The following is a 27,595-nucleotide window of genomic DNA, read 5'->3' on the forward strand; positions in this document are numbered from 1 at the left end:
AAGGAAGTTGAGTTGCGAGCGAAATATGATCAGCGCTTCATGAACAAAGTAAACACGTTCTTATTACAGACACAAAGAGGTCAGTATCTGGAGTTACTTAAAATGCACAGCTGTTTGATGATCTCATTGTTATTGCCATGGTAGCTACAAAGGGGAAAGGAAAATGCAGATCAACATATTCTGATCTACAGACTTCATCGATGATTTCCATGGTTCTGATCTGCAAACTTCCCATCATGCCCTTAGCTCAACGTAGGAACCTGAGATCCCTGAGGTGCCAATCAGGGAGATCTGCAAGTAGAACAGTTAAATTATGAGTAAGGAGTCCTACATATATATGCTATTTCACTAGCTTCAGTCCTTACACAACAAGCAGGCTTGATGTGTGTTGAAATGAGAACATAATTCCATACATGCTATGATGTTGAGCAGGACATAATTCATTTTCAGCATCGAAAAAAAAACTAAAGGAGAAGGTACATTTTCATAGCAATAACGGCATGAGACCAGAACATCCTTTCCCCATAAATGGTACATTATGATTATGTGCACGAGGTGTTTGAAAAAGCATGACCATTTGATTCTTATAAAGATGCTTGCCTGCTAGTAATGCCGTGAGCAAAAGATCATAGAGGAAGACAAGACAATATTGGCCAGGAATCAGCCCGAATGCATGCTTGTTTTGCTGGTTTATCGTGAAAGTAGGAGAAATGGGAAAATATTTACCAATTTGAAAATAACAAAATTACACTGAACCAATAAAGCAAAGTCTAACTCACATATCGCCAATTCCAAATTGTCCGATACACTTTTTTTCAAAATCCTACCCATGGAGAGGATTGACATTAGCTTGTCCATGGTAGTAAAACAGCCGGTTGCTGTCACCTCACCACAGACAGAACAGGAGCCATATTTGGTACTTCAGATTTCATATGCAAAGTGTAATTGGATGCAATTCCGGTAACATGAGTTCTATGACATACATGACAAACTAATTTAACAATCCTTGCCATATCTTGCTATGACACTCAACAGTGCATGAACACTTACAGCAAGCAAGCTATTGTCAGTTGTTATACATAATTTGCTTAAAATATAAAAAATGGTAAAAAAGAAGAAACAAAACTATTTGAGAAGCCTGAAGTACATATTACCCACTTCAAGTTACCCCTTCTTTTGGTACCAAGTGAAATACAATCAATCTCAAGGTTTAGGATCCCACGTACTGACATACATATTACCCACTTCAAGTTATCCCTTTTTTATGTACCAAGTGAAATACAATCAATCTCAAGGTTTAGAATCCTACTGGCAACTGAACAATTAACACCAGTTTATGGAAATCATGGGCTTCCACCTGGTATGGAAAATAATGGATGGATGGATGGTTGCAGAAAATACAGATTCAAGTTCTTAATAGATTTTCTTTAGATAGGCAAAAGACCAAGCATGGGAAATTCGATCAGCAATACAAAAATCAGACAATCAGTCAAGCAATAAACAAGAATAAAATTCTATTGAAAATGCAGTAACACTGCATATGGAACAAAAACTGAACATAATCTTAAAAGGAACTACGGCAGAGTTAGAAGCAGAGAAACTTCTACAAACATCAAGAATCACAAAAGTATCCGGCAACATATCTCTAATTTTCTACCAGCATAAGACGATCCTGAAGTAAAACTGTACCACAGGGACAAGAACCATTCAGAAGACATACCTTTCCCCATTCAGAACCTATGCCACTGCATCTCATTTTGAGGTGTATCATTTTTGTCCCCAACTCAGTCTCCACCTTCTTTCTTAGATAATTTTCCTCAGGGCCAAAGGACTCCAGATATGTCATGTAGCGATTATATGCAGCTTTAACAGCATCTTCAATATAACCAGGCAAGGGACCCACATTCTGCAAAAGTTGTCTTGATCAGACTGATATAAGCACCCCCAAAAAAGATACACGGGGAAACAGAGATCACAGTACTGACTTCACCAGTCAGGCCACAAAGATCATCAAGAGCCATTCTTAGGGTAACCAAGGTTCCACTAAATTCTTCACATGCCTCAGCTGCACGAAATACATTTTTCAAAGCCTCTTGACCAGCATTGTCATCGGTGGCTTTAGATACTGCTTTCTTTGCTTCCTCTACGAGAGAATCTGGAAGTTCATTCCAACTAGCAGCCAACAAGTCCTTAAATGCAGATTCTATCTCTGGATCAGATATTGCAGGCAAGTGCTTTTCATTTGAACTGAAGAAGCGTCTCAGTTTCCATGAGATAGGATTGTTGCCACCTGAGTTTATAATATGGACAGGCTAATTAAGAATGAGAAGTTTTAAGTGAAGTGCAATATTAGAATCACATCAAAATGAAAACAAATAAGGCATCATTGACTCTTCTAGCATTGTTTTTCCAAATATATAAACACAAATCAAAGAAAAAAATTCCACAACTCCAAGGATTTCACATAAAATAATTCAATCTCATTAAGGAAGTTCAATCACTTTGAATCCCCTTTAACCATTCCTCTCACATAATCCAGCACATATTAAATTAGAGCGAAAGATTTGTATTAACCGACCAAGTATTTTCTTTGCAAACTAACATGGAAAAGAGGAAAAAAAAAAGGCAACCTTTGTATCCCCTTTTAGCTAATGACTGCACCCCCTAAGTTCATGGTTAAGAACAAAACAGTTGGGTTACATAAAAGCCACCTCCCTCACCGCCCAAATGCGGTGTGCAACAACATACGGTGTCCCTTATTCCCTTCCGTCCTCTCTCAAAACCATGTCCCTTATTCCCATCCACCTTCTCTTAAAACCATCTCTCCTTGCAGCCATCAGCATAGGATGGGCAACCCTAAACAGTACATATCTCATGCCGCCCTGACCCCACACATGCAAAACATAAACAATGATTTTTTGTTGCTGATTTGCTGAAGCTCGTGTACTCAAACAAAGGCTAGACAACCTTTTGTCTAGTTGCTTCAGAAGCAAAGGCCTAACTGTCATGCAACCGCTGTTCTAGTTTGTAACATCACTCATGTTCTACAAATAAGAAAGTGAGTCCATTCAAAAGTTTGAATAGACATTAGCCTAGAAATAAACACTCTAGGACCAGGGGCGGAGCTTCCCATATGGCAAGGTGTGGCACTTGCCATACCTCAATTTTTCAGCAACTCTCCCTCCTAAATCATTCCATGTCATGAACGCTTTGAAGAGATCTCAATCTGTTGCTCTAAATTGGTCTAAAGAAGAAGAATAGAACGATATGAACACATTTGTTGAGAGAGCTGAGCGGCCGGTACCACTAGTCGTCACTCTGGTCTGCGCTCCGCCTTCCTGTGCATCGTGCCTTGAGTTCAGCGGTACGTGACTATGTTAGGAGCTAATAGGCAACGACAGGAGCTACCCTGATAGCTCAAGTCAAAATCAAATTCTATCAGCCGACTTAATGCAAAATTAATTAGAATTATCTTCTTAACATTTTCATCTATATATTATCATATGTTCTTGTTCATATATTTCGTACTTGACGAATGGAAATCAATGCAATTCTGAAAAGATTTTTTTGAAACAAAATCAATACAATTTTCATTTATATGATATGATAATATGAACCAAAATTTAATTCAAATCATCTTAGGCTACCTATGTTATCTCTACTTTGCCACTTCGCCATACCTTAATTTAGTTCCTTCCTCCGCCACTGTCTAGGACCACACATTTCACGTTTGTCTGAGCAGGTGTCCAGGCAACTCTCTATCTTCGTGTTGATATCTCTGAGCTAGAGTATGTCAACTCCAGTCAATCGTAAACTCTCGCATAATAACGCCCTTGCCTACGGAGTAATAGCTTCTGGCATTGTAATAAATCTCCCCACTAGCATCAACCTATAGTTCTAATCTCCTTAGTAATTAGGGCAACCATACCTAGGAGGATCCTAACCAGGAATCATCAACCCCTGAAGCCCCCGATAAAGAGATCAGTCTGATCCAGGCACCCACATCCGGTAAAATCAACAGGTAGTCAAAGAGACGTGGGGAGGAGTACCTGAGAGCGCGGCGAAGGGGCGCGAGAGCGGCGCAACCCCGGCGGTGGGCCGGGAAGCAGCGGACAGAGCCGACGAGGCTGCCGGGGCGAGGCGCAGGAGCCGGCGTGCGGCGGAGGAACGGAGGGCGGCGGCGGCCATCGCCGTGGTCAGGGAGATCGCCAACCGGGGCGTCGCCGAGAAGGCGCAGAGGCGACGAGCAGGCGCGGGCGGCGGCTGCGGAGGCGGGGCAGTTTCGCTTGTGTTCGGGGCGAGGGTCGCAATCGGCTGCGTAGGAGAAGAATGGGAGGGGAACGGCCGAGCCGAGAGCCCGAGCCGGAGCGGGCGTGGGGCAGGGCGAGCCGTGTCGGGTTCGGTGCGACGCGGTGCCGGCGGGCGGGCTAGGCGTGTCGTGCGGTCAGCGCGGTGTACCGCTCCAGTTCTTGCGAATGAACTTTCTTAAAGACTTTGATCCGGTCAGAATAACAATTTGTGTAGTAAGATTTAATTAGAGCTAACAAATACCCCTCCTTTATCCTTTGTTAGGCGTGAAAAAGAGTTTTGTGAATACCAAGAAAATTCTGTGAGGGAGGTGAGGCCTTGTTTACTTTACTCAAAAACCAAAAACTTTTTTAAGATTTCCACTTATATCAAATCTTACGGCACATGCATAGAGCATTAAATCTATACCTATCTATAAAGAGGGAAAATTTCAGTCTGCTAATATTTTTCTGCCGACCCTGTCCATCTTCCGTTCCGTGCCGTGTCCGTCTTCCGTTCCCAAAACCTCCGTCCATTTAAAGTGGGTAAGAGAGAAACCGACGCGAGTCAGACGCGAGTCAGGGACGGACGACGGACGGAAAGAAACGACGTAACAACGTTTGGGCTATAGAGAAAGATAATAGATTAGATGATGTGGTGGGAGGGTTTAAGTGCTTAATTGTTCTACCTCCCACCAAAACCATCAGATTAGTTTGCATACGAAATCAGTTTGCATAGCATACGTTGCCCAGTTAATAAGAATAGAAACCACATTGATTTCTGCGTTAGGAGTGCCTTTAATAGCCCATCTATACATGCATGCAAGTGACGTGGTTAAACCAACCGAGTAGGCGTCCATTTGTTCTGCCAATGAGTAACTACGGACGCTTGCATTTAGACTTCTATCTCGTTATTATGTACTCCCACACCCAATATATCGCCAAAACTGAAAAATTAGCATACACCTAATAAAATAATAATAGAGGGAGTATGAGTTACACTATTCTAAAAAGGCGTCTTCCATTATTCTCTACTCAATTTACCTATAATAAAGTCTCATCACCCCATCCATGCTTTGTCAACTTGTTCGCCTCCTTATTATATTTCTATAATCATGTGCATGTCAAGGATGATGGATGACTTATCCTATCTATGTACCAAATCCAAAAGACCAAAACGTGAGGGAGAAGGCGATGGATAAGTTCCTCCATTGTTTGGTCACTGCTCCATTATAAGCAAGATTTTTTTTCTTTTCATAGATGGCATGTCATCATCTTTGCCTTGTTGCTATAAATTTGCATAGCTTTTTTACATTTAGGCTAGGGGCTTACGTAAAACTCTTCAAGCAACTTGATATGACTGCCAATTTCTTCTTTGCCTCGATTCTACTTGCAGTGCTTAGGTTGTACTTGTACCTTCACTTGAATGTCTCAAGTCTCCAATTTCATCTAGCTCTCGATAGGCGAGATCTTCTTTACCCCTTCCCTGAAGCCACATTATCAGAGCTTGGTATCGTCCTAGGTCATACTCAGCCTGGACACATTTTAACCGGAAACCGAAAACCGCACCGAACCGAACCGAGCCGAGCCGAAATGTCAGTTTTTCGGTTTTCGGTTTCGGTTTTCAAAACATAGAAGTTCGGGTCTCGGTGTCGGCTTCGGTTTTCTAGCCCCAGGAACCGAACAACCGTGGAAACCGATTTGTACAGGGATGAGCGAGGCGCAACCAGCTGACTGCGGCCCAATAGCCTAGCAAAGGCCCAAACATCACCTCGTATATAAACCACACAGCCCTCTTCTTAACCTATCTCCAGGAACGAGTCCTCCACGGCTCCACAAGTCAACAAGGCGGCGGCGGCAGCGGCGCACATCCTGCTCACCGCTCAGTTCACACAGCTCTACAAGGCAACAACGGGGCCGACCGTGGGCGGGGCAGAGCCGTCGCGAGCCACGCCCGGAGTGTAGAGCGGTGGCGCATCAGGCTGTGTAAACTACGGCGGCGTCTGGAGGGCTGAGGCTAGCGAAGAGGCAGCACATCTACGAACCGAGTGGATGATGGCTTGCGTCCGCCATTTGCATCTTAGCATATGTCCATCGTTTTTTTCTATTCTTCGTTATTTGCAATATGAGATTTTGAATACTTGGATCTGAAGAAAAATCTTCTTGTCTCTTAAGAATTGGATCCGAAACACTTCCTATTTTTCCATGCTGATGTAGTCTTCGGTTTGTTCGGTGGAAACCGAAAACCGAACACAAATAACCAACACCGAATTCGCCGGTTTCTGTTTTTCTGGACAACCGATCGGTTGCCGATGTTCAGGAACCGAAGTTTTTCAAAACCGATTACACCGAACCGATTTGTCGGTTTAAACCGATTGCCTAGGCTGAGGTCATACACCACAAGAGTTTTAGTCGTTTACATATATTATTCTATAACGTAGCTAGATATTATATGGCAAACCATCAACCAATATAAGTAGCCCATTCTTCGTCTTTTTTCCAAGGGATAACCAATGATACAAGGTTCTATCGAAGACTATGCAAGCGGGTTTGCCCGCGAGCTTGCTTACATCTCTACAAGATTTTGCGATTCCAATGGTCGTGCAAGCATCTGACACTTGATGCAACATCTCGTCTCTATTTAAGTTGAATTCCCTAGTGAAGTAGTATAAAGAACTTTCTTCCACCTTTTAGGAACTCCGGTTGAAATAAAATATTACTAGGAGTGTGCCAAGAATATACTCCTTTCGCCTTATAAACAATGTTATTGCCACTTCACGAGATGTAAATATTTTTAACTTTGACCAAATATATATGAGAAAATATTAAAATTTATGATATAATTAGTTTTATTAGATAAATCATTGTATATATTTTTATAATAAGTTTATTTAGAGATACAAATATTGCTAGTATTTTTTTATAAATAAATAGTCAATTCTTTTTAAAAAATGATCAACATGAATCCCATAATAATTTTTTTTTGTCGGGATGAAAGGAGTACCCTGTTCAGCTGCGGAGATTTGCAGGGGAAACAGCAGCCGTTGCTACTTTCTAGGCCAAGCGCTCAAAACAAACCAGGACTTTCTATCCTGCATGTCCAGGGATTACCAAATCCCGGTGCATTAATTAAACAACAACAACAAAACAAAAAGGACCCGGATTCCCAGCTGATCCTGTGACTGTGAATCTGTGATGCGTGCGTTTCCAAAGCCAATCTCGATAGTAATCAACATTCTACTATTTCCAACGTGTACACAAATCCCTGGAAACAGAAACAACCACGGCTCTCGGGGCCCATCCTCCTGCCCTCCCCCACGAGGCCAGCTGCGATACAAGAGTCCCCAACCAACCAAAGGACGAGGCGAAGAGGAAGCGTGAGTGGGTGACAGAAGAACGAGGCGAGCGGAGCGGAGTGGTTGGGAGGAGCGTCCAGACTGATCGAGGGTTTAGGGTTTCTCCTCCCTCCCCTCCTCCACGCCGCGCCCCTGGCCCCGCCGCCGCCATGGCTGGAGTGGAGGACGAGGACGAGTTCAAGGATGCCCTGGGGGCCGCCGTTCCGCCACCTTGCTCGCAGTCGCCGAAGCCCGCCTCCAAGTCCAAGCCCGCTACCGGCGGCGGCGGCGGTGGTGGCGGCCTCGGGAGGAGGCTGTTCGCTTCCATTCCTCTCCCCGCCACCCTCTCCGCCGCCATCGGCCGCTTCTCCAGCCCCAAGCCGCCGGCTTCCAATGTGGGCCTCGGGCTCCTACTCGACGCGGGGGCGGGGCTCGATCCCTCTGCCGACGGCCCCCCTGCCTCCTACGACGCGGCTGCCTCGGGCGGCGGCGGCAGCCTCCACATGCCTTCGTTTGCTGCTCTCCAGCGGCAGCACGGGGATGATCAGGTTGCTGGGCGTGGCGCAGGTGCTGGGCTGGAGGAGCTAGGGTTGGTACCGGCCGAGGAAGAGTGGGGTACAACTGAAGACAGTCGGGAGAAGGTAGGCCTTGCTGTTGATGTTCGCTCTGGGAACAGAAATTGTTTCCCGACGCGTGGTCAGGAGGAGGAGGGGGAGCAGTGCCCTGGTGAGCAGTGCCCTGGTGATGAGTTGGGGGCAGCCGTGGCCCAAGATCAGGAGGTGGTGGTGGAGCAACAAGGGGGCACCGAGGACTGTGCTGCTGTGGTGGAAGATGACAGTAACTACTCTCACGCTGCAGTAGAGCAATGTGCTGGTGATGAAACAAGGGCAGTCAAGGCTAGCAATGATGTGGAAGTAAATGAGAGGGTGATCAAGCAAGAATGTGCTGGTGACATACTGGATGCAGCTGAAGATGGTGTTTCTGTAGGATTGCAAGAGGAGGAGAATGCTGTGGTGGAAGAGCAAGGCGTGGATGTCATTTCTGTACAAGATCAACATGAGGTGGTGGAGCAGTGCGCTGGTGATCAGTTGACAACAACCACAGATGGTAATGCTGCACAAGATCAAGAGGTGGTGGTGGAGCAAGAAGGGGCAACTGAGTGGTACACTGCTTTGGAAGCTGTAGAACAATGGAGCGATGATGGGTCAAAAGCAGGAAAGGATGGGGGTATTGTTGAAGAAGAGAAGGGTGTGGAAGAAGAAGGTGCTGTTGGTCTACTACTGGATGCAGCCAAGGATGGTGCTCCTGTGGAATCACAAGAGGAGGATGACTTGGTGGTGGCAGAGCAAAATGAGGATGACATTTCTTCACAAGATCAACATAAAGTAGCGGAGCAGTCCATCAGTGATCAATTGAGAACAACCACAGACGGTAATGCTGCACAAGATCAAGAGGTGGTGCTGCATAAGGATTGTGTAACTGTGGAACCACAAGAGGAGAATGTGGTGGTGGCGGAGCATGGCGAGGATGGCATTTCTGTGCAAGATCAACATAAGGTTGTGGAGCAATGTAGCAGTGGTCAACCGAGAACAACCATGGATGATAATGCTTCAGAAGGTCAAGGGGTGGTGGAGCAGGAAGGTGCCATCTTTTATATGGATGCAACAACAGATGATATTGCTGTTGAAGATCAAGAGAAGTTAATGAAGGAATCTGATGGTGATGAATCAAGAGCAACCAGGGATGAAAATTCTGTGGAAGTTAAGGATAAGGTGGTGGACCAAGAAGGTGTCGTAGACGAATACGGTGTGTTCAAGGATGGCTGTGGTGCGGAGTTACTAAAGAACAACGTAGTGGCTGTAGAGCAAGTTGAGGATGGCATCTCTCTATCGGATGAGGATAATATGGTGGAACTATACACAAGTGATCAGCTGAGATCAACCCTGGATGACCATGCTGCAGAAAATCAAAAGGCGGTGGAGCAAGAAGGTGACATTGTCGAAAGGGTTGTGACCACAAATCGTATTGCTGGTGAAGACCAAGAGAAGGAAGTAGAGCAATCTGCTGGTGATGAATCAAGGTCAACCAAGGATGAGAATGGTCTGGAAGATAATGAGAATGTGGATCCAGAAGATGTGATCAACATACAAGGCGTGAACAATGATGTCAGTTGTGTGGAGGCACAAGAGGAGGACGTGGTGGTTGTAGAGCAAGGTGGGGATGACATGTCTGCAGGAGATGAGGGTAATGCGGTGGAGCAATGCACCAATGATTGGTTGAGAGCAACCATGGAGGTTAATGCTGCAGAATTCCAAGAGTTGGTGGAGCAAGGAGGTGCCATTTTTGAAAAGGGTATGACTGCTGGTGGCATTACTGTTGAAGATCAAGACAAGGAAGCGGAACAATCTGCAGGTGACGAATCAAGTGTAACCGAGGGTGAGAATGCTGTGGAAGGTAACAAGAAGGTGGATCAAGAAGATGCCATTAACAGACAAGGTACAGCTAAGGAAGACAGTGGTGTGGAGCCACAAGAGGAGGAGAACGTTGTGGATCCAGATCAAGGTGTGGATGGCCTTTCTGTACTAGATGAGGGTAATGTGGTGGCACAATGCACCAGTGATCAATTGAGAACAACCATGGAAGATAATGCTGCAGAATTGCGAGAGGTGGTGGAGCAAGAAGGTGCCATTTTTGAAAAGGGTGTGGCCTCACATGGCATTACTGTTGAAGATCAAGACAAGGAAATGGAACAATCTGCAGGTGATGAAGCAAGAGCGACCAAGGGTGAGAATGCTGTGGAAGATAAAAAGGTGTATCAAGAAGATGCCATTGACAAACAAGGTGCAACTAAGGATTGCAGTGGTGTGGAGTCACAAGAGGAGAACATGGTGGTTCCAGATCAAGGTATGGATGGCCTTTCTGTACTAGATGAGGGTAATGTGGTGCCGCAGTGCACCAGTGATCAACTGAGAACAACCACAGATAATAATGCTGCAGCTGATCCAGAGGTGCCGGAGCAAGAAGGTGTTGGTAGCATACTGGGTGCAGCCAAGGTTGACATTGCTGTGGAAGAATCGCGAGAGGAGGACATCATGGTGGCAGAACAAGTTGAAAATGGTGTTTTTGTACAGGATCAAGATGAGGCAGTGGAGCAACACACCAGTGATCAACTGAAAACAATCGCAGATAATAATGATGTGGAAGATCAAGAGGTGCACAGAGAGAAGATTGTTCTCTCTGAAGGATATCCACAGAGGCCTGGTAAACTGAACTGCCGTTTTTACATGTCAACCGGGAGCTGCTCATATGGGTCATCGTGCCATTTCAATCATCCACGGGTAAGATTAGCATTAACTTCTTAACTCCGCTGGCTTTTCAGTCTCAGCCTTCTTTCATCTGGTTAATGATATACAATCAACTATCTCACTCTATTTGATTTGTTTTACATGTGTGCATGCATCTTTTTCTTTTCCTTCACAATGCATTTTATCCATCTAAATTTGAAGTGCATGCTATAAAGATTTCAGTGCTGACCTGCTGTATTTCCATTATGTGTGATATGCACTTTAGAAAGTCATGGTTGTTTAGTGTTTTATGCATTTGTGGATCTTATCATTATCTGGCATAACTTTCGTCCTTTTTTCATGTTGAAACATGTTTTCATCACTACAGCTCAAAGCAAAACTGGAAGTTTCAAGTTTCCCTTCTGAACAAAGAAATCATGAAGTTGAATTTCTGGAACTGAACCGTGTTGGCCTCCCCATTCGGGAAGTATGCATTTTCCTGTTTCCTTCTATTCATCTAAGCTGATTCATAAACCTATGCTTCACATTTAAAGCTGCTGAGCCAAATTTCGTTCTTTGATCAGGGAGCAAGGAATTGTACCTATTACATGCGTTATGGTACATGCAGATATGGAAAGAAATGTTGTTATAACCATCCCGAGCAAGTTCTTGATGTTCAAATCCACACGGCAACGGGATGGGATGATACTAACTTGCAATCTTCACCACACTCAAAGAAGTCACCTGAACATGGAACCATGGATGACACACGATTTTCTCCTGAGGTTCTTCCTCCAAACATAATTCGGATGCTTTTACCTCCTCAGAATGTGCCCCCTTGTACAGAAGAAAAGGAAATGAGGATAAAAAAGGTACATCCATACATGCTGTCTATTTGAATATTGTACATTTATGTAACTGTATATGTAAATATTCATTTCCCCACATCTTGGAATTCTACAACTTATTTTAGAAAAGAAACCCTATTTATTTTCTTGTAGCATATCTGCTTGTATATGGATGAATGTTTTTCCAATCTTCATTGGGACTGCAATTTCGTTTTTATTCTTTTTTTGTTCCTTTCAGATGTTATCACCCAAACCCAAGCCATATGACCTCAAAAATCATGACACGCTGCTCAGATGTTTTTTCATATTGTTGATTGAATAAATATGTGGCACTAGTATCTTCCAATATTTGTTGAATCTAGTAGATGCTTGAGTTGAACCTATAGACCTGGATCTTTATGTGAAAAGGCATTCTGAATATCTGATATGACTAGCCTTTGGCAGCTGAGCCGAAGTGTTAGGGAATTTTGCATGCTACTATTTGATTTTATTAGACATGCGTCCTTTTAATTCATGTAAAGCAGATTTGTCACTTTTTCAATTTTGAAATTCCACATGTACTATGTAAACTGTGGCCATAGTAATGCATTCTTAATAACTTTTCTCATTTGCTTCAAGTAGGATCCTGATTGGGCATCTGCTTCAGATGATTCTGATGGCTGCTGCTCGGCGGATAGTTCAGATGGGCCTTTGTGCAAGCAGGAACATGGGGGCTATCCTGAGAGGCCTGAATGCCCTTTCCTTCTGAGATTTGGTAATTGTAGGTTTGGATCATCGTGCCAATATTACCATCCAAAAGACAAAGTTTCAAGTACCTACCATCCAAAAGACAAATTCCAAAGTAGATACCATCCAAAAGAAAAATCAAGTAGATACCATCCAAAAAAGGAGCCAGCACTATCAGGAGAACTGATGGTTTATCCTGACAGACCTGGTGAACCTGAGTGCCCCTTCTATGTGAAAACCGGGTCCTGTAAATTTGGTGCAAACTGTAAGTTTCATCACCCGAAGGATATAGCCCCAAGCATGCAGGGTCCAGCAAGTCCAAAAAGGTCAGTTGCTGCAAACGAACACCACCCAGCAGCTAGAACCACACTACAAGATCAGATGTATCAGCAACAAAAATATCCTGAGAGGCCTGGTCAACCAGATTGCCGGTACTACATGCAATTTGGGAAATGTAAATTTGAATCAGCATGTATATTCAATCATCCAAAACTTTCAAGTGGGTGGCATCTGGCAGAATGCCCATTCTACATGAAAACTGGGTCATGCCAATTTGGATCAGCTTGTGAATTTTATCACCCGAAAGTTCGGTGCCCAAGCAGAGGGGTATGTATTTATTATTGATGGTAGTTCATTCAGTGGTAGTTCTTTTTCTTGTCTTCTCTTTAATTAGTAGTACCTATTGCTAGTCACTACCTTACTTCTTAATCACTGGAAAAGGCACAAGCTAGTAACTGAACACACCTTTTCAAATTACCTGTGGCATTCCAAGATTCTTTAGTTGGTTTCAAACTACAGTAACAATGATGATTTGATTATCTGTTATGTAGATAAGAAAGAGTGTGCATGCTTGTCTTTTAAGCATTGTGATCTGTGCTTGTTATTCCTGATCTGATGTTTGCAAAGAAATTTTATTCCTAAATGGCCTCAAGTTGTTTCTGTTTGGGGTGGGAGATCTCCTTTGTCTCCACTGTATACTTTCTTCTTAATGAAATGATATGCAGCTCTCCTGCATGTTCGAGCGGGGGGTTATGTGTTCACAGATTTTCACATTGTGATTTGACTGATTTCAACTATACATGGTTTATTTCTCCTTTCTGGTATTTGAACTGTGGAGCTGTGTTGTTTCAGGGAGTAATTGATGGTACTGACTATGGACATGATTTTGCCACGAAGTCACAGAATGTTCTGCAGCAACACGAACAGGCAATATATCCTGAAAGGCCTGGTGAACTTGAGTGTCCTCACTACATGAAGCATGGTTATTGTAAATTTCAGATGAACTGCAAATTCCATCATCCAAGAGATCGTCTTCCAAAGAAATAGGTATGTACTTGTTTACTTTTTGTATCAAAAGTTCATATGAATATGCCTTACATCGTTGAGGGTTTGTTCTGTGTAAATGTTCAAATAAATATGATTTACAGCCTAGCAGTTAAGGAAAAGGAAGAAAAAAGGGCACTTATTCAGTTTACTCTCTTATAGTGTCCTTTTCTTGGTAGTAGGTACTGCATTTCCTGTTTAAGCATTGCATTGCCATTGCTGGTTCTGCCCCTATTTTCACGCAACATGAACCAACACTAAGTTTTCTTTACGTATATAATTTGATCCAACATTAAGTCTGTCACCGTTTTGTTTTGCATTTTGAATGATCTGAAGGTAGCTGACGTTTGCACATCACACAAGCTGCTGCAACTGACATGCTGAAACTAGCTCTATCACAGCACACAGCCTGCTGCAACTGACATGCTGAAACTTGCTCTCTTATAGTGTCCTTTTCTTAGTACTGCATATGCTATTTATCATGCACACAAGAATGGCACAGCAGGTCTGCATACGTTTTGCCATTGTGGGTTTGGACCCCTTTCTCTTTTGGGCGACATGTGTTAGAGTATATGTGTATGAGGCCCATGAGGCTAGGCCCATGAGGCCCATGTATCCATAATTATATGGCCACCCTGGTTTAGGGTGAGCCCATTAATGAAACCCTAATTCTAACATGGTATCAAAGCCTAGGTTTTCCTCCTCCTCCCCTTCCCAGCCGCCTCCAGGCCAGCAGCCGCCGCCGCCGGCCGGCCAGCTGCCTGGGCGCCGCCGCCGCCGCCATGGCAGGCCGGGACCCTCCTCCCTCTCCTCCTCCTCCCTATTTCCAGCAATTCCCGGCGCTGCCCTACCCGACTTGGGCCCAAGCCGCCGCCGCCGCCGCCCGACCTCCCCTGCCGGCCGCGACCCGCCCTCCTCTCCTCCTGGCGGCCGTCGCGAGCGCGGAGCCGGCGGCTGCCGCGGAAGCCGCGGCGCGTGCGGCGGCAGAGGCGCGCGCGGGCGCGGACACAGCACGCGCGGACGCAGACGTGCGCCCGGATGCTCCAGCGCTCGCGGACACGGCAGCGCTCGCGGCTGCAGCGCGTGCGGCGCGAGGGGAGCGCGCGCCTGCAGCAGACGACGACTCGAGCGCAGCAGCCTACGCCCGGGGAGCTGCTGCCGCCATTGCTGCAGGGCTTGGCATGCCCCTGGACATGGAGACTCTGCCCAGGACACTCCTCACAGCCGGGGGCGCCCTGTCCAGGGGGCTTCCTGCCGTGGGCACGACTCCCTTCCCTGCACCGCCTCCGCCGCCCGTGATGCATCGTCCGGACTCCACCCTCCTCGCCGCTCTCGCCACTGCTCGTGCTGCAGCTGCGGAGGGCCGGGCCCGCGTGCGTGAGGCCGCTCTCGCTTGGGAGCGCGAGCGTGACGTGGCCGACGCCTTGGCCCGCCAGATTGCCGACGCGGAGCAGTTCCTCGGCCTTCCGGCCTCGCCTGACGTCGGGACCACGTCCTCGGCATCGGCTCCGGTCGTCTGGCACGATCCGACCGACCCCCACGTGGTGCAGCTCCACTACCAGGCAGGGGGCGTCCAGAACATACGCCTCCTCGTCCCGGTCGTCCTCGAGCCCGAGTCGCCCTCCTACGCTCGCTGGAGGGACTTGGTCCTCCTCACCCTCCGCCGCTACGCCCTCGACGACCACGTCCTCCTCGACGCCGCGGGGGCGGTCCCGACCCCCTCGTGGCTTCGCCTCGACAGCGTCGTCCTCCTGGATTCTGGGGACGATCTCCCTGGATCTCCACGACCTCGTCCGCAACACCCCGAGCGCTCGCGGGGCCTGGCTGGCGCTCGAGGGCCAGTTCCTGGGCAACGCCGAAGCCCGGGCTCTGCGGCTCGACGCGAGCTTCCGCACCTTCGTCCAGGGAGACCTCTCCGTCAGCGAGTACTGCCGCCAGATGAAGGGTATGGCGGACTCCCTCGGCGACCTCGGCTGGCCCGTGGAGGACCGCATCTTGGTCCTCAACGTTCTCCGCGGGCTCAGTGACCGGTACTCCTACCTCCGGACGTGGATCACCAGGCAGCGGCCCTTCCCCACCTTCCTGCAGGTCCGTGACGACCTTGTCATGGAGGAGCTTACTCAGGGCCTACAGCCTGGGTCCACCTCCGCTTCGGGGTCCTCGTCCTCCTCCTCGACTGCTCTCGCTGCCACTCCGCCCCGTCCCGCCACCCCACCACAGTCGTCTCTTCTTGGTCCCCTTCCCCCCGGGCCGAGCGGGGGTGGGGGGGGTCGGGGCGGCCGCCGTCGTCGTGGTGGGGGACGTGGAGCAGGTCGTGGGGGCAACACGACGCCGCCGCCACCTCCACGGGGTGCACCCTGGCCATCCTACAACAACCCATGGTCAGGGCGCATCTCCATGTGGCCGTTCCAGGCTTCCGGTGGCGAGCCTCGCCCGCCGGCGGCCATGCTTGCGGGTGCTCCCCCGGGGTTCCCCTCAGTGACCCCGTGGGCGGCCCCGTTCCCCGCGCACTCGTGGGCTACTCCACCGGCGACCTTGCCCGGGTCTGCTGGCTGGGACCAGGCGGCCTTGGCGCACTCCTTCAGCACCATGGCCCTGACACCCCCAGTCGGGCCGGAGTGGGTCGCCGACTCTGGGGCTACTTACCACACCACTCCTAACCCCGGTATACTTTCTTCTGTTCGCCCTCCTTCTCCATCTCTCCCTTCGTCCATTATGGTCGCTAATGGGTCTTGTCTTCCTGTCACCTCTGTGGGTGCTGCCGGCCCCCATGGTTCCTTTCGTCTTCCTGATGTTCTTGTTGCTCCTTCTATGGTTCACAATCTTCTTTCTATTCGTCGTTTTACAGCTGACAATTCTTGTTCTGTCGAGTTTGACTCTTCTGGTCTTACTGTGAAGGATTTGGCTTCCCGGCGTCCTCTGCTCCGATGTGACAGCACGGGGCCCCTTTACACTCTTCGCTTTCCGGCATCTGCCTCGCCTCCTTCGCCGGTTTTGTCAGCTGCCTTCGCCACCACCACCTCCACTACTTGGCACCGGCGTCTCGGCCATCCTGGACGTGATGCTTTGATGCAGCTTAGTCGTAGTTCCGATATTCGATGTACTCGGGCTCACGATGAGCATTTGTGTCATGCGTGCCAACTGGGCCGACATGTTCGTCTTCCTTTTTCTAGTTCTTCTTCTCATGCGGCCCGCATTTTTGACCTTGTACATTGTGACTTATGGACCTCTCCTGTCATCAGTATTTCTGGATACAAGTACTATCTTGTGGTGGTGGATGAGTATTCTCATTATTCCTGGACTTTTCCTTTACGTGCAAAGTCTGATGCTTTCCCCGCGCTTGTCCACTTTTTCGCTTGGGTGTCCACTCAGTTCGGCCTCACTATCAAGGCTATCCAGTGTGACAATGGTCGGGAGTTCGACAACTCCGCCTCCCGTGCCTTCTTTCTCTCTCACGGTGTCCAGTTGCGCATGTCTTGCCCGTATACATCCTCTCAAAACGGCAAGGCTGAGCGCATGATTCGCACCACCAACGACACCGTGCGCACTCTCCTGCTCCAGGCCTCTCTTCCTGCTCGCTTCTGGGCCGAGAGCTTGCACACCTCCACTTACCTCCTTAACCGCCTTCCTTCCGCTGCTTGTCCAGCTCCCACACCTCACCACGCTCTCTTTGGTACCCCTCCTCGCTATGATCACCTTCGAGTCTTTGGGTGTGCGTGTTATCCCAACACCACCGCCACCGCTCCTCATAAGCTGGCACCCCGTTCGACTCTCTGTGTCTTCCTTGGGTACTCTCCGGATCACAAGGGGTACCGATGCTACGACCTTACCTCTCGTCGAGTCCTCATATCTCGCCATGTGGTGTTCGACGAGTCGATCTTCCCCTTTTCCACCACTGCCACTCCTGCTTCCACCTCGGAGCATGACCTCTCCTCTGTGTTTCCTACTGACCCGGTGGTCCAGCCACCGTTTCCGGTGTTTCCTGCAGGTACTGCTACGTCGCCTGTCGCCCGTGACACCTCGGGGCCTCTACCCTGCCCGGGTCCCGAGGTGCCACCTTCCGGCCCAGCCCCTGCGCCTGACGCGGGTCCCGGGTCGGCACCTTCGCCACCGGTACGCTTCGCCCAGCCGGTGCGTGTCTACCAGCGACGTGCTCCCGACGTGGGCCCCGGGCCGGCGTCTCCGACTCCGGCCCCACCACCGGCACGTTACGCCCAGCCGGTGCGCGTCTACCAGCGACGTGCCCGGCTGGCGCCGCTGCATCCGGCGGCGCCGGTGGCCCCCTCTCCGCCGGGGTCACCTGCGCCACCGGCGACGTCTTCTCCGCCGGCGACACCGACCCCGCCGCCGCGGCATCCAGCTACTCGGGCCGCGACGCCGGTGTACCACCCACCGCTCCTTCACCGACACCCGCGTCATGTTCACCCGATGGTGACGCGACACGCGGCTGGGACCCTGCAGCCCCGGGCTCTTGCGGCGATGCCCGGGGACTCGCAGGTCTCACCGGTACCCTCTTCCGTGCGCGAGGCCTTGCTGGACCCTCACTGGCGCCGCGCGATGGAAGAGGAGTACGCGGCCCTCCTCGCCAACCAGACATGGGATCTGGTGCCACGACCGCCGGGCTCCAACATCGTCACCGGCAAGTGGATCTGGACCCACAAGCGCCGGGCTGACGGCACCCTTGAGCGGTACAAGGCTCGCTGGGTTCTCCGGGGCTTCACTCAGCGGCCCGGTGTCGACTACGACGAGACCTTCAGCCCGGTGGTGAAGCCGGCCACCGTCCGCACGGTGCTCTCACTGGCTCTCACGCGCGGGTGGCCCGTGCATCAGCTGGACGTCAAGAATGCCTTCCTGCATGGCGTTCTTACTGAGACAGTCTACTGCAGTCAGCCGGCGGGATTTGTTGACTCTGCTTGTCCTGACATGGTGTGTCGGCTCAACAAGTCTCTCTACGGCCTCAAGCAGGCCCCCCGGGCGTGGAACCATCGGTTTGCTGCTTTTCTACGGACTCTGGGGTTTGTGGAGGCCAAGTCAGATACCTCTCTGTTCATCTATCACCATGGGACTCAGACTGCTTATCTGCTGCTCTATGTTGATGACATTGTCCTCACAGCCTCCACTGAGTCACTCCTTCGGCGGATCATCGCCTCTCTTCAGCAGGAGTTTGCCATGAAGGATCTGGGTGCTCTACATCACTTCCTCGGGGTCACTGTTCAGCCTCACCCTGCTGGATTACTCCTTCACCAGCGGCAGTACACTCTTGATATCCTGGAGAGAGCTGGGATGACTGACTGCAAGCCCTGCTCCACTCCAGTTGACACACAGGGCAAGATCTCAGAGGCTGAGGGTATACCAGTGACAGATCCTACTGCATATCGGAGTCTTGCCGGGGCACTTCAGTACCTCACCTTCACCCGGCCGGATATCACCTATGCAGTTCAGCAGATCTGCCTTCATATGCATGATCCCAGGGAGCCACACCTCACCGCTCTCAAGCGGATCCTACGGTACCTCCGCGGCACAGTCGACCTCGGTCTTCTCCTTCACCGACGGTCGCCCTCCACCGAGCTCGTCGTCTACACCGACGCCGACTGGGCCGGGTGCCCGGACACCCGCCGCTCCACCTCTGGCTACGCCGTCTTCTTAGGCGGCAACCTGGTGTCTTGGTCGTCCAAGCGCCAGCCGGTCGTCTCCCGCTCCAGTGCCGAGGCGGAGTACCGTGCTGTCGCCAACGGCGTGGCCGAGGCTTCCTGGCTCCGTCAGCTCCTCGCCGAGCTCCACAGCCCTCTCTCCCGGAGCGCACTGGTCTACTGCGACAACGTCAGTGCGGTGTACCTCTCCACCAACCCTGTGCAGCACCAGAGGACCAAGCACGTGGAGATTGATCTACACTTCGTCCGGGACCGGGTCGCTGTCGGCGATGTTCGGGTCCTCCACGTCCCGACCACCTCCCAGTTCGCCGACATCTTCACCAAGGGTCTCCCGTCCTCGACCTTCACCGAGTTCCGCACCAGCCTCAACATCACCAGTGGCTAGTTGTGTCTGTGGGGGGGCTCGTGTGTTGTACTTCCTTTCTTTCGTGTCCAGTCTGTAAACTCCGCTGCGACGGTAGTTCAGACTGCGGGGGGATGTTAGAGTATATGTGTATGAGGCCCATGAGGCTAGGCCCATGAGGCCCATGTATCCATAATTATATGGCCACCCTGGTTTAGGGTGAGCCCATTAATGAAACCCTAATTCTAACAACATGATCCAAAATTAAGGCCCCATTTGGAGGAGCCGGAGCCAGAGCACCTGGAAGTCACGCCAAAGGCCCTAACTTGATCACTGTTTGGTGTTGCATTTGAATCACCTGAGGGTAGCTGATGTTTGCACATTACACAAGCTGCTGCAACTGATCACTGTTTTGTGTTGCAATTTGAATCACCTGAAGGTAGCTAACCTTTGCACAGCACATAGGCTTCTGCAATTGACACGCTGAAACTAGCCCGTTACAGCACCGTTGCACATGGCAGCTTTTGCTTGTTTTTCATCTGACTTGCTCCCATGGTGTTTTGGTTGCCCTGTTTGCAGGACCGTTTGGCTACGTAACTGACCCTGGTGGGGATATGATTGGCTGTGGCTGATGAGTGGAGCAAGTTCTGATGATGGGACAAAAATACTTGTAGGAACCCCTAGTCTTCCTTTCTGAGATCGATCGATTCTACTCATGTCTATGTCGAATTTCTACTACTAGTACCAGATGCGAACTGCCTGGTGGCTCCCAACTCCCAGTCACTCATATACCATCTAACATTGCTATGACCTCGATGTGGTGTCAACTTGAATTTGTGGATTACGTAACTCAGCATGCATGCAGCTCAGATCCCTGCAGTTGCTGAAGATTGGGATAACGGCCAGATTAAAATATCAGACCATATTCTGAAACTTGCGACCTTTACTAAGGCCCTGTTTGGTTCCACCAACTAAATTTTGGCTAGCTAAAATTATTTTAGCTACTCTAGGTGACTAATGAAACTAAACTATTTTAACTACTTTTAGTCAATGTGTTTGGAACTTTAGCTACTAAAGTGACTAAAGTTTAGCTAACTAAAATTTAGTTGGTGGAACCAAACAGGGCCTAAGTCTCCTACTCTCCTGGGTTCTGCTTCTTTATTGTTTTGTTTGTGTGCGGTGACCGTATTTGTGTCGGTTGTCTCCTGCGTTCAGCGTCAGAATTCGAGCGTTCGGTCTTGATGTTTTTGCTCCGTTCGCATGTCATGGCGGCTGTACGACGCTATAGGCATTTGCATATAAGCTGCTGGTTACGCCGGCCACGTTAGTGGTGCTACCGTGCCCATAGCCCCAGCGAGATCGACCTGAGCGTGCCCGCGGTGGGTGCCCGTTCGCATGTCATGGAGGTTAACGTCGTAGTCCACATAAGATGCACGTTGGCAAAGTAAAGATGCTTCTTTTGTGGTTCAGGATGAAAGAGTATCGAATAGGCTATAATGGATTCTGTGTCTGTTGACTTTAGTTAAAAGATGGAGGCTTTAGCTTAGCCCTATCTCTCTTAAAAAAAAAGATGCTTCTCCTATCTCTAAAGCTTGCTGTGCAGTTTTTGGTAGGGCTTCGGTCCAGGCCACTCGGTAAAGTAATTAAAGCTCAGAAGCGTCTTCTCTATTCTATGAAAAGGGCACCATATTGTTCCAGCTTCACTAACAAAATGTCCTAAAGCATGAAAGAGAAACACCATGCGAATCTTCCTTGCAAGCGGCTATGGCGGAATTATTCTTCCTGCTTCCACTGATCCAAGTTACGAATAAAAACTGTGACACGCGTTGGTCGAATATATTTGCAAATTTTCACCAAGCCAACCGCTCTCTCTCTCCTATATGTAAATAAATATCTACAAAAGCATCCCACAAGCAGCACGGAGCAGAAGCGCGGCGCTCTGTTCGTCTGCTGTGTCCACCCAATTCCCTGCTCATGGCGGCGGTGCTGGACGCGTTTGCGTCCAAGCTGGCGGACATCCTGGTTGGCATGGCGAAGGAGAAGGTGGAGTTGCTTCTCGGTGTCCCGGGCGAGATCACCAAGCTCGAGACGACGCTCGGTGACCTGAGCAGGATCCTGGCTGACGCTGAGAGGAGGCGCATCCGCGACTCTGCTACGGATGGATGGGTCAGGGAGCTCAAGGATGTCATGTACGACGCCGACGACATCCTTGATCTCTGCCAGATCATGGAGGGTGGAGAAGAAGAAGATCCCTCATCATCAGTTTCTGCTCCGAAAACGAAAAGCACTTCAGGGTGCTGGAACTGGAACATCCCCAAGATGTTCTTTTGCCTCCGCAACCCTGTTGTCGTGCATGAGATTGGAAAGAAGATCCAAGCCCTCAACCAGCGACTGGAGGACCTTGAGAAGAGGAGCTCCCGCTTCGGATTCATCACGCAGGCAATCAACTCCTCAGATTATCCCGTCAACAATGCTTCCAATTTGTTGTCAGAGAAGACTAGTTCACTCATTGTCCCGTCTGATGTTGTCGGTGACAAGATCATGGAGGATACAAAGGAAATTGTTGATCTACTAATCAAGAAGGTGGATACTCCTGCTAAATCCAAGAGCAACAACGTGGTTGTTGCTGTTGCTATCACTGGCATGGGTGGGATAGGCAAAACAACCCTTGCTAGGATGGTTTTCAATGACAATAAAATAGAGGAGAACTTTGAGGATAGAATCTGGTTGAGTGTTAACCAGGAAGTCAACGAGATCAGTGTCCTACAAAGTGTTCTAGCTTCTTTTGGTGCCAACCAAAACCATGAAGGCTTTGCGGGAAACAAGGACCTGCTCGAGCGTGCTTTGATGAAGATGGTCGAGCAAAAGAAGAAGTTTTTGTTGGTGATGGATGATGTGTGGGGAGAAAAGGTGTGGAACGACCTGCTTAGAGTGCCACTCAGTTATGGTGCTCCTGGTAGTCGTGTCTTGGTGACCACAAGAAATGATGAAGTTGCTCGTGGGATTAATGCCCAACATCTCCATCGAGTTGACAAGCTGCAAACAGAAGATGCTTGGGTTTTACTAAAAAACCAGGTTAGTAACTTTTATTTATCATATTACTTACCCATCGAGTTGACAAGCTGTGCAAACAGAAGATGCTTGGGGTTTACTAAAAACCAGGTTGATAACTTTTATTTATCATATTACTTATTTGTACGCTAACAATAGTGTAACAATGCATGAAACCAAATACTTTTGATATATGTCCTCAATTACAAATAGAAGTCCTAGATTGTCCTTAGTATGGATTTCTTAACATTCACCATTAGTATCTAAAACTTTGCATAGACTGGACACAATATTCGCATGCCTAAATTTATTATGAAAGATGTTATTTTTATTTGGCATAACATATTATATAGATATTATATTAGTTAAATTTGTAAAAAATTGACTTAGTAAAATCCTAGTTATGTTTGTGATCCGATGAAGTATAATTTAATAGTGTCATGCATAGTACTAGCTATCAAATATATGTTATATTTCATCTCATTACAAGTATTTTACTTTTATTTTCTGTATGTTTATTGTGAGGAAAACTTTCAAAGACCATAAATTTATATAGATGTAAAATAGAAAACAGCGGAAAAAGGCATATATTGGAACCATGCTAAGTAGAATACAACAAGTAGTTGTCTAAGGTGACGGGATATTTTAGTGCTTCCTTGATACGCGCACACCATGAGTACTATGAACAGAGCTCCCAATACACGGTGTTAGAAACAACACAACATCCCGCTATATATCTGGGTTTGCAATTAACTTTACCATAACATATATCATGACCATATTTTAATAGAGCATCCACTTGATGAGGAATGATTTGTTTGATTTACCCATTTTATATTGTTTTATTCTACTACAACCTCTGCTCTAGTTACTGGCGCACTGGAAACTGCAATGTTTTAGAACAGAACATAGCTCACACAACATCAATTTTTATTCTGGCACCTACTTTCTCTCTCACACTTGTGCTGCATTTTCTCTCTCTCTCCCGATAGGTAGTTCTAAATGAAAGTGATGACGGCTATGTCAATGAATTAAAGGGCATTGGAATAAAAATTGTGGAAAACTGTGATTGCTTACCGTTAGCAGTTAAGGTGCTTGGAGGAGTCTTGCGCCGCAAAAGTAAAACAAGAGACACTTGGACGGATATTTGTAACTACACTTGGCCGGCAGAAGGAATAGACAGAGATATTGACAGAGCGGTCTATTTAAGTTATGAAGACTTGCCTTCACACCTGAAGCAGTGTTTTCTGTATTGTTCACTTTTCCCTAAAGATGAGTTGATAAGATTGGGAGATATAGTCCGGCTTTGGATTGCACAAGGTTACATACAAGACAAGATAACCTCAAAGACACTAGAAGATCTGGGGGAGGACTATTACAAAGAATTACTTTCAAGAAATCTTCTAGACCCAGATAAAAGATCCTATGGTCAAACAGCATGCACCATGCACGACGTCATTCGTTCGTGTGCTCAGTCTATAATAAAAGACGAAGGAGTACTTATTAGTGGGAGCCAGGATGTTAGTAGGACTCTTATTAGCACAACAAAGCTTCGTCACCTCTCTATATCAAACAAGACAGTAATGATAGACACTTTGCAAAAACAAGTTTCGCTTAGAACATTAATGTTATTTGGAAGCACCATGGTTGAGCTGAAGGATTTATTGAGCCACCTTTCTTGTCTAAGAGTACTATCTCTAGATAATGTAAATCTAGTTGAGTTGCCGGATTCCATATGCCACCTCAAACATTTAAGGAACTTGTGTCTTTCTGGCACAAGCATTTCCACAATCCCTCGAGACATAGGGGATCTAAAATTTCTTGAAGATATTGACCTTTTTGGGTGTAGAAACGTCTCTCGGCTTCCTAATAGCATTCTGAAGCTACAGAAGTTAAACTCACTCAACTTAATTGGCACGACCATCACTTCAATTCCTTGTGGCTTCCACAAGCTAAAAGATTTAGTGAACTTGTGTGGTTTTCCAACAGATTCAAATGATAGCACAGATGGCTGGTGCAGCTTAGAAGAACTAGGGCCTCTGTCGAAGCTCAAACAACTTAATATAAAGAATTTGGAGAAGGCACCTTCTGGTTCTATGGCTGCTAAAGCAATGCTTAGCAATAAACATCATTTGATAAGCTTAGATTTGATATTTACCAGCAGGCTCGGAGAAAATTGGGTGTTGAAAGACGACATCAGCGAGGAAGAGCACGAGAGAATAGGGGAGGTGCTGGCTAATCTCTGCCCTCCAACTTGCATAGAAAACCTGGAGATCAGAGGATACTTTGCACGTGGGCTACCACAGTGGATGAGAGCAATGTCAGCCTTTGGGAGTTTAAGTCGGTTCGTGCTAAAGGACTACGCATGCTGCATGCAACTGCCTAATGGATTGGGGCAGCTCCCCTTTCTTGATCACTTTTGGATCGAACGTGCTCCCTCCATCCAAGGTATTGGGCATGATCTCCTCCTCCCCTCCCACTCCTTGTTGGGTGATGACGGTGATGGGGCATCGGTGCAGATAGGAGAACAGAACAAAAGGAGGCAGCCACATCATATTTCGCATGGTACCGGTGCTGCCTTTCCTAAGCTTAGAAACCTTGGTTTTATTGGCATGTTCGAATGGACAGAGTGGGAGTGGGAGCAGCATGTAGTTGCAATGCCTGTTCTAGAGTCGCTTCGTGTTCAGCACTGTAAACTACAATGTTTTCCCATAGGACTTGCACATCATGCATCCCAATTGAGATATTTGACTCTACAAAATATCAGCCACTTGGTCTCTATAGAGAACTTCCCTTCACTAGTCAAACTTTGGTCATATAACAACCCAAGATTAGAGAGGATCAGCAACAACAAAAACTTGGAATGGATTGACATTAGCAGCTGCCCAGCATTGAAGGAATTGGATCGTTTGCCATCTCTCCAAAGCCTCGAGTGGTGGGATTTGCGTGCTAAAGCACTCCCACAATACTTACAAAAGACAAAGCTAAATAAGTTGCATGTGGACTGCAGCCCAAGCTTGCTCAAACTGATAGCATTACAAGATGACTCCTCTGAGTGGGGAAAGATCAAGCACGTCCAGGAGCTAAAGGCATATGGGAGGGCGTCAACTGAAGATGAGGTCGACCGTCATATATACTACACCAAGGAGCCGTATTCCTTCGACGTATACTTGGGCGAGTCCACAGGTGCGGTGTCGATCATCTTCTACTTACTCAGTTGCTTTATAGTTTAATTTAAATTGGTACGGCAAGCAACATGAAATGACTTTTGTTTAACAAATCTAAACATGTTTTTATCTTCATTTTGCCCTTTCAAGATTGAGATGAGGAGGAAGAAAATGAGGTGATGGAAGAATAGAAGCGAGGAATGACGCAGAAATAATTTGAAGGGTAGAGGAAGGTGGTTCAGACTTCAGACTGCTACCCCAGAGCACTCCATTCCATCCAACAACGTCGCTTATCGTTATGGTAGGTATGAAATGTCTAAACGTCAATGGTATTATATATGTACATGCCAATTTGGTGGTGTCTATTTTCTTGCTCTCTTGGTGACGAGTGATCTCTGATCTGCTACTGTAACATTGGAAGCAGAGAAAACCTGTGTTTCCGTTAAGCAGGTTGCATTGGTGCCTGAAATCGGGTGGTGATGGTAGGCTAGTGTTGTCATACGCTCACACTCTCGACCGAATGTGTAAGTTATTTTCTTTTTTGGTCTCCCTGATCAGCAGCTGATGTTCAATAGTAGTGTTGCCATACAGCTGATGTCAACATTGTTTAACAAAGCAACAGTACAAATATTTATCTCAGGAGAGGAAAGGAACGCCCGCAGAGCCCCCGCGGATCCGGATGCGACTTGTGGCAGGCAGGCACCGGAGCGGAGCTTCTGGCGGCGCTGCTCCGGGCTGCCGCTGATCGCGCGCGGGCATCAGGCAGGCTACTGGAGGCCGGATGAGGCGCGGGCGCCCCAGTTCGTCAGAGGCAGGGCGAGCAAAGAGGGGCGGACGCCAAAGCTGCGAGAGGCGGCACCCGACTGATGAAACGGGCGCCGAGCGAGGCAGCGGCCGCACAGAGAGAAAAAAACGAAGCCGGAAGCCCGGAACCGGAAGTTGCGAGCTGACACTCGTCCATTGGTGTTCAAAACTGAAGATGCCACCGTTTCGTGGTTGGATTTTTACCATTTTTACCACTTGTTTGCTGTCTTATTTTGTAGCGCTTCATGTTGTGATGTGATCCCCGGCCCGAAAGTACAGTAGCATAACACATTGCAGAGAGCACGGGAGATCTCTCCGCTCTTCAGAACGCGTTACGCTGATTTTTTGAGCAGAGTGTGTTAACTCGCTGTGTTGGCCAAGAAGTGATTGTGCTTTGCCAAACACTTGCATTGGCTCTGATGGTTTCTGTTGGTGTAAATAGAGAAAGACACTAATTGCCAAATAAGACGAAAATACTACATTCTCTACCCTTTGTTAATGCAATAGCAGAGAAAACAGATTTTTTTTTTTGCTGTTCTGGTTGGTGCCTGAAATCGAGGAAGGGGAAGTAGCGGCGCATTGAGTGGTGGTGTTGCCATACTGTGTAAATTTTTGTCAACATTGTTTAACAAAATATATCCCTCCTCACATGTCATTTTGTCGACCTTGTGGCGGCGGACGGAGCGGCAGGCGGGAGCGAAGCGCGGCACGGACACCCATGCGCACTGCTCCGGCCTGCAGCTGGACGCTGGACGCTCGCGGGCGTCTGGAGCCCGG

General features: G+C 48.1%; 4 protein-coding genes across 11 annotated transcripts; 3 read left to right on the top strand and 1 right to left on the bottom strand.

Annotated features, from left to right (window-relative positions):
• Positions 13-4,320, bottom strand: LOC8062972 (succinate dehydrogenase subunit 5, mitochondrial). Its single transcript, XM_002466600.2, has 4 exons — positions 4,050-4,320; positions 1,986-2,290; positions 1,721-1,906; positions 13-291 (listed from the first exon to the last, which is right to left on the bottom strand). The coding sequence occupies exons 1-4, from the start codon at positions 4,186-4,188 to the stop codon at positions 235-237; spliced, it is 687 nt and encodes a 228-aa protein (XP_002466645.1). The 5' UTR covers positions 4,189-4,320; the 3' UTR covers positions 13-234.
• LOC8054148 lies at positions 7,363-20,701 on the top strand. 3 transcript variants are annotated; one of them, XM_021463157.1, is made up of 7 exons: positions 7,363-10,525; positions 10,619-10,959; positions 11,294-11,392; positions 11,490-11,777; positions 12,375-13,085; positions 13,611-13,805; positions 20,376-20,701. In XM_021463157.1, the coding sequence occupies exons 1-6, from the start codon at positions 7,792-7,794 to the stop codon at positions 13,803-13,805; spliced, it is 4,368 nt and encodes a 1,455-aa protein (XP_021318832.1). In that variant the 5' UTR covers positions 7,363-7,791; the 3' UTR covers positions 20,376-20,701. The 3 variants fall into 3 exon arrangements, with proteins under 3 accessions (XP_021318832.1, XP_021318825.1, XP_021318829.1); XM_021463150.1 differs by having other exon boundaries at positions 7,363-10,959; XM_021463154.1 differs by lacking the exon at positions 20,376-20,701 and adding an exon at positions 14,250-14,357 and having other exon boundaries at positions 7,363-10,959.
• LOC110436321 lies at positions 14,585-16,816 on the top strand. Its single transcript, XM_021463085.1, has 3 exons — positions 14,585-15,434; positions 15,544-16,467; positions 16,701-16,816. Exons 1-3 carry the CDS (start codon positions 14,585-14,587, stop codon positions 16,733-16,735), a joined length of 1,809 nt encoding a protein of 602 aa, XP_021318760.1. The 3' UTR covers positions 16,736-16,816.
• On the top strand, positions 21,509-27,345 carry LOC8062974 (putative disease resistance protein RGA3). 6 transcript variants are annotated; one of them, XR_002454215.1, is made up of 6 exons: positions 21,513-22,871; positions 23,840-25,782; positions 25,858-26,033; positions 26,165-26,315; positions 26,439-26,538; positions 26,655-27,345. XR_002454215.1 is itself a non-coding variant. In XM_021463171.1 (2 exons), exons 1-2 carry the CDS (start codon positions 21,771-21,773, stop codon positions 25,891-25,893), a joined length of 1,137 nt encoding a protein of 378 aa, XP_021318846.1. In that variant the 5' UTR covers positions 21,509-21,770; the 3' UTR covers positions 25,894-26,027. The 6 variants fall into 6 exon arrangements, 1 of the variants encoding a protein (XP_021318846.1); XR_002454212.1 differs by having other exon boundaries at positions 21,514-22,871; positions 23,840-26,033; positions 26,165-26,319; XR_002454213.1 differs by having other exon boundaries at positions 21,514-22,871; positions 23,840-26,033; positions 26,436-26,538.

This window comes from Sorghum bicolor, chromosome 1, assembly GCF_000003195.3.
Source record: "Sorghum bicolor cultivar BTx623 chromosome 1, Sorghum_bicolor_NCBIv3, whole genome shotgun sequence".
NCBI lineage: Eukaryota > Viridiplantae > Streptophyta > Magnoliopsida > Poales > Poaceae > Sorghum > Sorghum bicolor.

Bases quoted from the DNA above. Each gene is read 5' to 3' on its own strand.
- LOC8062972 (XM_002466600.2), bottom strand. From the start codon at position 4,188: ATGGCCGCCGCCGCCCTCCGTTCCTCCGCCGCACGCCGGCTCCTGCGC. The intron at 2,291-4,049 runs GTACTCCTCCCC...TTATAAACTCAG, and splicing joins CCCCTTCGCCGCGCTCTCAG to GTGGCAACAATCCTATCTCA. The intron at 292-1,720 runs GTATGTCTTCTG...TTCTACTTGCAG, and splicing joins TAGGTTCTGAATGGGGAAAG to ATCTCCCTGATTGGCACCTC.
- LOC8054148 (XM_021463150.1), top strand. From the start codon at position 7,792: ATGGCTGGAGTGGAGGACGAGGACGAGTTCAAGGATGCCCTGGGGGCC. The intron at 11,393-11,489 runs GTATGCATTTTC...TTCTTTGATCAG, and splicing joins TTGGCCTCCCCATTCGGGAA to GGAGCAAGGAATTGTACCTA. The intron at 11,778-12,374 runs GTACATCCATAC...TGCTTCAAGTAG, and splicing joins AGGAAATGAGGATAAAAAAG to GATCCTGATTGGGCATCTGC.
- LOC110436321 (XM_021463085.1), top strand. From the start codon at position 14,585: ATGGCAGGCCGGGACCCTCCTCCCTCTCCTCCTCCTCCCTATTTCCAG. The intron at 15,435-15,543 runs GCTGGAGGGACT...TCGCCTCGACAG, and splicing joins CGAGTCGCCCTCCTACGCTC to CGTCGTCCTCCTGGATTCTG. The intron at 16,468-16,700 runs GTATACTTTCTT...CTTACTGTGAAG, and splicing joins CCACACCACTCCTAACCCCG to GATTTGGCTTCCCGGCGTCC.
- LOC8062974 (XM_021463171.1), top strand. From the start codon at position 21,771: ATGGCGGCGGTGCTGGACGCGTTTGCGTCCAAGCTGGCGGACATCCTG. The intron at 22,872-25,857 runs GTTAGTAACTTT...TGTGGACTGCAG, and splicing joins GGGTTTTACTAAAAAACCAG to CCCAAGCTTGCTCAAACTGA.